This window comes from Cornus florida, unplaced genomic scaffold (assembly GCF_030987335.1).
Source record: "Cornus florida cultivar Cherokee Brave unplaced genomic scaffold, ASM3098733v1 CherokeeBrave_3.0.0_Hap2_Chr10, whole genome shotgun sequence".
Taxonomy (NCBI): domain Eukaryota; kingdom Viridiplantae; phylum Streptophyta; class Magnoliopsida; order Cornales; family Cornaceae; genus Cornus; species Cornus florida.
In genome coordinates, this window is record NW_026775580.1 from 107,115,431 (window position 1) to 107,126,169 (window position 10,739).

A 10,739-nucleotide genomic window follows, 5' to 3' on the forward strand; every position below is an offset into this window, starting at 1 on the left:
TAAAATTAAAATTTTGATAACCCCAAATAAATTTAGAATGTGCAAAGAAAATGAGCATTGAGAAAATTCTTCAACTAGAATTTCCCCAAAACAAATTTCCGGCTGACTCAGATTTTATATTCATTTGTACACATTTTCCTTTTCCCACCCCAGGCGGTGGGGGAAGAAAAATAAAAGAAAATTTGTTCCCAATCCTTGAATGCAATGAATTTGAACTGCTATCATTCTATCAAAGGCTACAAAAAAAAAAAAAAAAAACCCTACTGTTGTCTTGTATGTGTGCTGCGAAGTGTCACGCCATGCAAAAATTTCGTATAACCAAGTAAACTAAGCTTTCTATCAGAGCTCCTGATCCAGTCTCTGAGGATTGAATGAGCTGTTGGGCCTATATTCAATTCCTGCATCAACCAAAGAAGATATAAAATTAAAAACCTTTCAATATTTAAAGGAAAATAACTTAGTATCAAGGGATCTAAAATTCATAAACTTAGAAGCTGCCATATATCTAAATACCCGAGCCAATTCTTCCACAGAAATCACTCGATTACCCTCCTGTTCAAAATGCTCAAACGCTGTAGATGCAATCTGCTCCCATTGTTCAAGTGCCTCAAGTTGATATGTGCTAATTGCACCTGCACAAAACTCTTCAAAGTCCATCTTTCGATAGGAGAGCGGTGCCATCTAAAATAAAAGTCAGGAAGAGTATTGTCAAATTTTAAATATAAATAAATAAATTTGTTATATTTCGTTCAGATTTTAAGATTGACAATACTTAAAACTAGCTAAAACAAAAATTCTGAGCATTAGACTATTTCATTGCCTTAATACAGGATATGTCTTCATATTTGTAGGTACAAGAATTTGTTACAAAGCAAGATATCAAGAAATTACACAATTACTTGACAAAGAATTATTCTAGCATCAACATGTGCAACAAAATCATAATTCTATATTGACTCTGAGATGCACGGAAATATAACAAACCAATATACTCACCGCATTTAGAATATCAGGAACCCTGGACTCCTTCATTGAATCAGTTGCATTTCGTGCAAGGGCCTGAAAATATATTTCAGTTATCTTTTCACAATAATGTTGGCTTTACAAAAAAGGAGAAAAACAAGAAAACCAGCCAATATAAAACATATTATAATTCCTAGTCATATGGCCATGTCATTCCATAGTTAGAACTTCACTTGTTCAATTCCCTTAGTCATAAACCACCTCTTAACTTTAAACATCAGATAGAAAGAAAAGTAAACCACCATTCTGAAATGATCAAGAGAGAGACGCCCATCTCTATTAGGTTCCAAGAGCATGAACTGAGCTCTAAGATAAGCCAACTCATCCTCTGTTAACGCTTTTGAGAGAGCCTGCAATTATAGAACAAACAATTAAAAACAAGAATGATAACTAAAAGCAGAGTCCTCAATCAATCATGATTTCATGACAAAAGTTTCAGACTTATTTTCAAGTGACATTTGATTGACGGGGCAAACTGGCTGCTAATTGCCAAGAAGAATTCATATTTCAGTCTTGTCATGCCAAGTTGTTTTGTATTCAACAGAGCAGTAAAATAAATTTAAGTTTTCATGTTATAATTCACACGCTTAAATCCTCAAGAGAGGCTTTTAGTTTATAAAATTAAGTTGTTGAACCCTAATTATTGGTGAAGTTCTGAGGATTAGTTATTCATACATTTTCAAATAAATAACACAAGGGCCAACAAGAAATCCAATACTCATTGCATTGCACGTGACAGTAAATTCTACTAGCTTCACAGACAAGATCAGCAAAGTAATACTGGATGTCCTCACTTATACATCAGACAAGCTTGCATGTGCTCGCTCTAGGAAAATTGCATTGTCAGATTACTTGGACACTTCCTAATAGGGGTTATAGCCACGCCAAAGCTTCAGATACGAAGCTTCCTATCATAAAGTGGATAGTGTACCCTCAACCTCTAGAATTATGCTTCGTATACACACACAAGTTGGGAATGACTCACATTGCATCAGACAACTTTGCAAGTGCTGCCTCTTGAAAAGTTGCAATGTCATTCACCATGATAACCGGACAATGAATAAATAAGGGTAATAACCATGCCCGGCAATTAAGACAATAGTCCAACACTGCTTGCAAAGTATCTTACAGTTGATGAATTTCCTAGTTGATACTTGCAATCAGCAAACCATGCCTACCGACACAACACTGAGGTACTAGCACTTTGATTTTGTTTCTAAATGGATTTTGCATCATCATATGATCTCTCAGTAACACTAATATTTTAGGAAAATCAAATAATATTCAAGAAGGAACAGCAACAATATTTTTTTTTTTTTAAATGATAAAAATAAAGGATTCAGAAAAGACTTTGTTATCCCACAGCAGTGACATTGTTCACTTTGCAGTTTCCCACAGCACGATAACAATCCATTTGCTCCAGAAACTCAGTTCGATGAAATCTAAGCCCAATTATCAGGAAGCTATTCTTCGGCTTCATGATCAAGTAACAGCACATTATTATCATTACTCAATGTTCAGTCATTGTAAAACACCAAAGCTATTTGTCTTTGGCTTTTTTAACCACAGGAGATACCTTGCGAAAATTACTCTTTGCTTTCAGAGAGAATACACAAGCAACACTTGCAATTAAAGCGTCTGAGTAATAAAAAAACAAAACCAAAATTATCCAGAAAAAAACCTAATAATATGATAATAAGATTAGCTTTGATTAAAATTTAAAGGAATTTTTGTTTTATCGTTTCTGGTGATTCTACTCAATTTTTGTCGCATGCTTTTTATCTTTAGATTATTTTCAGTCTTCTTCTTCTTGTTATAAACACTCTCATTCTCTGTCCAGTACCAAGCTCAAATAATTACAAATTTGTTCACGGAAAAATTAATGCGAGAAGGATAATATGCAATTCATGCATAGAACAACCAAGTATAACCATGGCAAAGAGATACAAAGTATAAGTGAAATTCTAACAATATGCATATCACCAATTTAATACTTAGTGCATCTCATCCAGTAAAAATAAATAAATAAATAAGAACGATGGTGCAATAATGAAAGACAAGAAGATAATACCTTTAGGGCTGCACGTTTGAAAGGTGTAGCATGAAGGTATGACTTGACTAATTTATAGATCAATATATCCAAAGGAATAGTCTCACTTTGACCCCGCAACCATGGGTGTGCTGCAATCACATCATGTACATTAGTGTAAAAATTGATTATGTTAGCAATATACACTACCATTATTAGTGCCTAACAAAGATTCAGTTCTGCATAATGATTCAACTGCATCAAATGTCTAACGGTTAGTTAAATATCCAAGTCATATTTAGATAGCAATTACTGGAGCTTGCGACTTACTCAGGGCTTGAGCGGCAGTCATCCTTTTCCTGTAATCCTTGTTCAGGAGCCTCTTCACAAAGTCCTTTGCTTCCGGCGACACAGAAGGCCAAGGTAAATCATCAAAGTTTGGTTCAGCTCTTAGCACAGCTCGAAAAATGCCTGATTCTGTTCTTGCCCAGAAGGGTCTGCTTCCACATAACAAGATATAGGTGATAACACCTATACTCCAAATATCTGCTTCAGAACTATAAGATCTATGAAGGACTTCTGGAGCCACATAGTATGCACTTCCAACAATGTCATTAAGTCTTTCATCTGCATGAACATGTATGTGAACGAGAAAAATACAAAGCTTAAAATTCAGTTCCAAGACACAATTGGACTGATGAGAAACTAACCTATGAAATGGATGCTTCACTCTAGTGATATTCAATTCAACATCATACATGAATTTGTCGGTTGCTACTACTGTAGGGGCCCAATGGATATAGGAGCATCTCATACCAAAACCAGTCACTCTATACATTTGATACAAGTCTGATAGCACACATCTTAATTGACGGTTTAAAACAAAGACTAGAAGCAAGTCACAGAAACTAAACACTTGAGTTTTTAATTATAAAATAAAAACTGAATTTGCAAAAAGTGGGGCTACATAAGTTGGATCGAACAAAGACTAAAGCAGTAAAGCCCGGTATGTCCTACATTGGGTGAACAATTTTAGATGCATTAATTGCACTTTAACAAACCAGAATGCTTGTCAGCACACTGCTCTCAACTTTTAAGAGGCTTGTTCAGGTTCATTCACTAATAACAAGCCAAGCTCAAACCTACATCTGGTAATTGTATTCCCGAGCCAATCCTAAACCACTTGAGCATTTTCATTAAGGCTCATGAACATCAAATATATATTCATACTGTCATACACAACATATACATGATGCCCCAATATTTCTAAAGGCAACTTTGTCCAATATCACTGAAATATAATAACTTAAAAAGTTTATTACTAAAGTGGTTGGGTCTAGTCAAGAGTTTGCTTAATGGGAGGATTATGCACGAGCTGGGCCAAGAAAGAAAATTGTAAACAAGTTCATCACCACACCGCAACAATTCGGGCTGAGCACACACACTGCTCTCCCACCTAATCATGCCGTACTGGGCTAGGTATTGGAGAAGTGATGCTAAAGTTGACATCTAGAAGCCTCTAGTTCTCAACTCAATCATTTGTGTGCCAAATACACAGAATAATCTAGTCTCAAGATCTCTTCTCGACAAGGCAGCAAAAGCTAGTGTTCAACCATGCTTTTGATTCAGAATGGAAATGTTTAGGAAAAGATTAAGTGGCGAAGGTCTCTTTGTAATTCGATGCTAGTGCAGAACAAATGAATATGGTAGTAATTCTCTGCTTATATTACTGACTCCCTTGATCTCCTGCTCTCATTTATGGGATAGCCATTTGAAATTAAATTGGGCCTTCATGGAATCATGGCCCAGGTCACGCCACAAGTCTTAAAAGGCCTGCAGGGTAGGCCTCAAGTCACCATGCAAATTCAAGTTCTCTTCATTTTCTCAAATTTGATTACACAAAGCATTCTATATTTCCAACATTTCTCAAGGCGTATAACAGATCAACATCCAGAAAGGCCAGCGACTCTCCGACAAATCTTTAGTGACATTAGAATCGTTCTCCAATTAGTTTCCCAACAAATTCCTCCAGCATCCGGATGACTATATATTTTCACCATACTGTTTTGGGCATCATTCTGACAAGTTAAATCTCTCGACTGTGAGTACACAAATTCAAGGGATGCCATTGTATCCTGAAGATGCCAACCTGAGTACCCCATTTTCACCAAGGATGCATACCTCAAGTAATGATCCTAGTGAAGGCAAATATTAATTTTAAAGACAAAGATTAAGTTCCGGTTCGGCGAGTAAGTTTTCCGTTATTCATCAGGGGAAAAAAAGTCATTTTTAATCATTTTCTTTCAGTTTAAAGTACTTGCGCTTCATTGTTAAAATTCCCATGCCATGTCATTCATTAATTAGTTGAGCGCCAACTTCTATATCTAAATACAAATATATATGTGTATGTAAGTATATATGTGTGCATATTAAGTGAGGTAGCATCATGCATATTTATAACAAGCTAACACAGTAAAGCTGAAAACTAAAAAACAAGGAGATGAAAATGATAAATGCCAGTGGCACATAATAACTGATAAGCTTTAGGTATGTGATGAGGTCCACCTTGCATTGGTATGACATGGGTAACTGATAAGAAACAAACTAAGTAGGATCTACATAATCACCTGGTTTGATGAAGTCGGAAAGACCAAAATCAATAAGCCTCATATCAGCATTTTCATCTCTGGAGGTGAATAGGAAATTCTGAAATGCAAGCAATTAGAAAGAATATCAAATGATGAAGAAAACAGAGAATAATAGAATAATTATTGAACAGAAAGACAGAATGATTTTAATTTGGAAATGGAAAAAAGATACTCTGTGAGTCAGTTTGCAAATAAGGAAAAAAAAAAAAAACTAAAATATCAAGTTCAAGAAGCAATAACCTCAGGTTTTAAGTCACGGTGCACAACACCTTGAAGATGACAAAATGCAACCACACTTAATATTTGTACAACAATAAGTTTAGCATCTTCTTCCGTGTATTTTCCGCCTCTGCAACCAATGAAATCGTGTTATATAAAGTTCAAATTAGATAATAATATTTCAAAACAAACTTTAGTTTCACCTTGACAATATTTTGTCGAGTAGTTCACCACCTTCACATAATCTGGGAAGATAACAAAAGAAAAGTTTAACCACACCAAAATCCAGAACTGGTATGATAAGACACAGAACTGGTATGATTCTACAAAGAGAAATTCAAATTATTATATATATATATATATATTTTAAATCCCATAATTTTACATGTATTTGATGTCAGTCCATTTTTTAAAATTAAATAGGATTAGTTCCATTTTGAACCTAAACTGTTAGTCAATTGATGGCTCAAAAATTACTGTAGACTAAAAGAGGCAAAATTACCCTTTTTCTAACACATTGTTCATTGCAACCAGTACAATAAAACCACCAATCTCAAAAACGTTGGTGTGGACGGTGTATGATTGTATTGAATAAAATTTTCCCCAACCATGGTCCAACTCCCTCTCTTCGTGCGCTTTTTATATGTCTCATCCTTCCTCACCAACATGTTGAGGGCTGTTTTTTTTTCTAAAATTATTATTTAAGGAGTGATAGCAACTATTGTGATTGAGGCAATTGTCCCATCCCAATTGTTAGATAGCAAAGGTTTCACAGTGCAACACCATCCAAAATCTGAGTTGCGACTGTCACTTCAATCACCACTGGTACTTTAGCTAGCACCATTTTTCTTTCTGCTACTCAGCCTTTAGTTGAGTTATAAAATTGCATAAGTGCCATTGCAAAATAAAAATAAAAAAATGAGTGAAAAAATTTTATTTTGCAATTACTAAAAATCCAGATTAATATAGTCATTTAATTTGAATTCTACACCACATGTTGATGTTATGTCTTAACACGAGAACTGGATCTGCCATTTGGTTATGACTCGTGAGATGGCTCATTTCTGACACGAGGCAGTGAATATATTGATTGGGGGACCAGTAAAGAAAAATCTAAATATTCTACGATGCAGAAAGCTTAGTAAAACATTTTTAATGAGACAAAATGGAAGAAAATAAGATCAACATGGCAAAAGGTTAAATTGTCATGTAGACATTAAAAGCAAAGTACAAGAAGAAATATTTATTCGAACGGCACTTTCGACAATAAGTTCCATAGAAAGTTGAATAGAGGCAAAAAAAAAGACGTACTCCATGACTATGTAAACGTTATTCACATCCTCACATGCATCATAAAATCTGACCAGATGCTTATGCCCTGACAGAGCTTTCAATATTTTTACTTCTCTACGAACGTCTTCAATTGATATCGCTGTTGTCATCTGCCAAAAAGAGCTTGTTGAGATACAAAACTACTCGATAAACACATTAAGACATAACGAAAATATCATTAGTTAAACTTAACAGAAAATTAAAGAATAATTAGAAAAAGTTTCAAATTTTGAACTTGAATGTTAGTCAGAATATCGGTTGATGTTGTTAGTTGGTAAAAGTGAACTACTTTCCTCTTTCTAGCTTTAAAATCATTTCCACTTCAGAAAAGAGGATGAAATAAGCTGATTGATAACTGTTGAGATGGCAATGAGCCTACAAGAAAACTTAGTAAACAAATCCATGTTCTATCAATGCTTCAACCATCAGGTCCATCACAGAGCACAAAAATGTAACAATTTAACTGCTCTAATTCGAATGATGCCAAATACCGTTTAGAAGATAACCCTTCCAAACTACTGCTCTCACAAACTCTCAGAGATAACCCTTGTTTCTAAAAGCCAATAAATTCTCTACTGCCTTTAAGGAACTGGACATTGTTTTCTCTTACCTAATCCAACAACATTCGAAACAAAACAGTTTTGCTGGTATCAATTTATGGTAGCACTTTCAGGTTTGAAGCTACATAATTTGTTAAACTGAAAATGTTAACATTTTCTTGATTATCACTAGAGGAAAATTTCTAAAAACAAAACAACTTTCCTGGTCTCAATTGAAGGTAGCACTTATAAGTTTGAAGCTACATAATTTATTAAACTGAAAATGTAATATTTTCTTGTTTATGCATACTAGAGTAATTTTCGTCTGTTTACCAAGATCGTTGTAGCATAGTGGTATCTCCTCTACCTCCCAAAGTGGATGGTGAGGGGTTCAAGTCTCCATAGGAGCAAATGTGTAAGTGAGTTTCTTGCCAAGGGAAAGAAAAAAAAAAAATCCTCTATTTGCCAATGATTCAAAAGAAACGATCAAAAATTAGCAGAAACAAGTAATATTAAATATCATCTTACGAGAAACAAGTAATAGCAAAACATAAGTACCAAATCAGTCTTGATTAAGCATGCCTTATAAACTTATAGCACATGTAGCACTAATATGAACATTCTTATCTATAAATGACACAAATTCATCCACTAGAATTCATATTTCCCTGGTACCGTACAGTCTCTGTTTGCCTAATCAGTCAATAAATTAGTATTCCCAAGGAATTTACTGTGATAAGCAAAGTATCAAATAAAGTTGGGGCAAAGCTTATTAATGTGTTCTGGGAAGATATATCACTTGCTTTTTTAGTAAGGAAATAGTATATCACTTGTTGCTCATGCTTTAAATGTATATATAGAACAATGAGACGGCAACTATTTTATCAAGTTCCCCATTAAGACACACGTAAAAAACAAATTCAGATGAAATCTACCAACTAAAAAAATATGCTGCAAATTCAACATGATGAAACTGCAATTGCACTAACAATGAACAACATGGATAATGTTTAAGCAAAAATCAACTTAAAACAATAGCACAATCAATTTTTCAAGTGATGAAAATCAGAATATACTTCAAAAGAAAGAAGAAAGTTTAATTTCACAAAGAAAACACACAAACCTTCGATTTGGAGATGATCTTGACAGCAACAGGTTGGTCCCTTAGCTCCCCTTTTTTGCCCCTCGCATAGCACGTATGACCAAAATGCCCCCTGCCGACCTCTTTCCCCAATTCATACTTTGCACCAAAATTCTTATTATAGCCGAAATTCTTATCGAGCGATTGATCCGACTCCATAGTACCGTCCTCGGGAATCGGTCCCTCCTTCGACTTCGCATGGCCGAACCGCCTCGCAAGCGAAGCCTTGATGTGCTTCGCCGGCGAGGGCGGTGGGAACGGCCGCTTGAAGAACCTCCTCGGTGTCGCCCTCGCCGGAGATGGAGACACTCCCACCGGATACGGACTCGGCGCGCCATGAGGGTAAGGACTCTGCGACGGACTCGCCACCGACGATCGAGCCGGTGTGTTCTTCACCGCTGGGGTGTTAACGACGCCGTTATTAGCGGAAGTCCCCGATGGATTCGGCGGCGATCTATCGCCAGCTCGGCCGTCATCGTTGGCCACAGTGGTGGTGATTGTTGTCCCGTCGTAGTCGCCGGTAGGAATGGTCTTGCCGTAGCACTGCCCCATCGAGCTTAGTTACGACGCACTCCCCCTCTCCCCGACTCTGATCGCGACTTGGTCAAACTTCACAGTCCAAGCATCTTGCGGTCCAAATCACTCCCCGTACGGATCTAAAGATTATCGCTGTGGAGAGAGAGAAAACGTTAAAAGAAGAGAATGAAAAGAATTCAGTCAGACTGTTTAGAGAGAGAGAGAGAGAGAGAGAGAGGAGTATATATATATAGATATAGAAAGCGAAGTGAGTGTGACACAGAATAGGAAGGTAATTATAGTGAGTAGATAACTATACATGTATGAATTAGGTAAAGAAGATCTGAAGATGTTGAAATTACAGGATCAAACATGGATATTAAAAATTCCTATGCAGAAAGCGCGGGACTTTCGCTCGGAGTCGACCCTCTATTTTCCATTTCCAGGGCAAGAGAAACCGTGATTATGTCCATTTTTCTCTCTCTACATCTATCTGTGTGAGTGTGTGTATACTGTATATATATTTCTCTCCATGTATATATATATATATATATATATATATATCTGTAACTTCAGAGTTTTGTTTTGTCTTTGCTATTAATTTAGAACGCGTTAATGGGATAGATAAATTGGAGATATTGTTATCGAGTGATGTTTGGAATACGTTTTGAACCATGAGCCTCTAATGTCTAGCATGCCATGTTGCTTTAGTGAGGGTGTTTTCGGTACTTGAGATGTAATGGTATTACCTTATTGTCCATGTTTGCAGATGTGCTGATATTTTTAAGCAGTGATTAAATAAAAAACGTGTAAAGTGATGCAGGGTAAAGCTCTGCTCGACGAGGAGTGACAGCTGACGAAACCGAGGGCAGGTACAGCCTGGTCCGAAGATTCGAAATATATATTATATTGTAGTGGCAAAAGTGTCATTATACTAGTATTTCATTTCTTTTCTATTTGTATTAGAGTAGTATACAAGTGTATATAGTAATAAATCCATGGTAGAGCCTAGGAATTATTTCTGTTAGAGACAAAATTTTAATTTTGTTTTTGTTTTTAGTAAAAAGACCTTGGGAAGTAGGTATCCGGAATCACTATGCTACTTATTCAGGTAGAACGTTTGGCCTTTATCAGGTTGATTTTTCTTTAAATTTTGTTTGTGTACTCAATGAGACTCTCTATTAATAATAAAAAAATCAAAAAATGACTAAATTATTTTTTTTCTTTCCTTAAATACCATAATAATCTTATATTTTGACATGAAATTGAAAAAAAATATTATGAAATGCTAT

At 35.7% G+C, this 10,739-nt stretch overlaps 1 protein-coding gene across 5 annotated transcripts; it reads right to left on the reverse strand.

Annotated features, from left to right (window-relative positions):
• On the reverse strand, positions 1-9,978 carry LOC132276826 (CDPK-related kinase 3-like). Of its 5 annotated transcripts, none has more exons than XM_059778449.1 (12): positions 9,810-9,978; positions 8,914-9,587; positions 7,231-7,361; positions 6,123-6,164; positions 5,941-6,049; positions 5,680-5,758; positions 3,383-3,679; positions 3,095-3,204; positions 1,266-1,373; positions 997-1,059; positions 514-681; positions 1-398 (listed from the first exon to the last, which is right to left on the reverse strand). In XM_059778449.1, exons 2-12 carry the CDS (start codon positions 9,481-9,483, stop codon positions 261-263), a joined length of 1,815 nt encoding a protein of 604 aa, XP_059634432.1. In that variant the 5' UTR covers positions 9,484-9,587; positions 9,810-9,978; the 3' UTR covers positions 1-260. The 5 variants fall into 5 exon arrangements, with proteins under 5 accessions (XP_059634432.1, XP_059634430.1, XP_059634431.1 ...); XM_059778447.1 differs by having other exon boundaries at positions 8,914-9,600; XM_059778448.1 differs by having other exon boundaries at positions 9,767-9,978.
• Between the last annotated feature and the right edge of the window lie 761 nt (positions 9,979-10,739).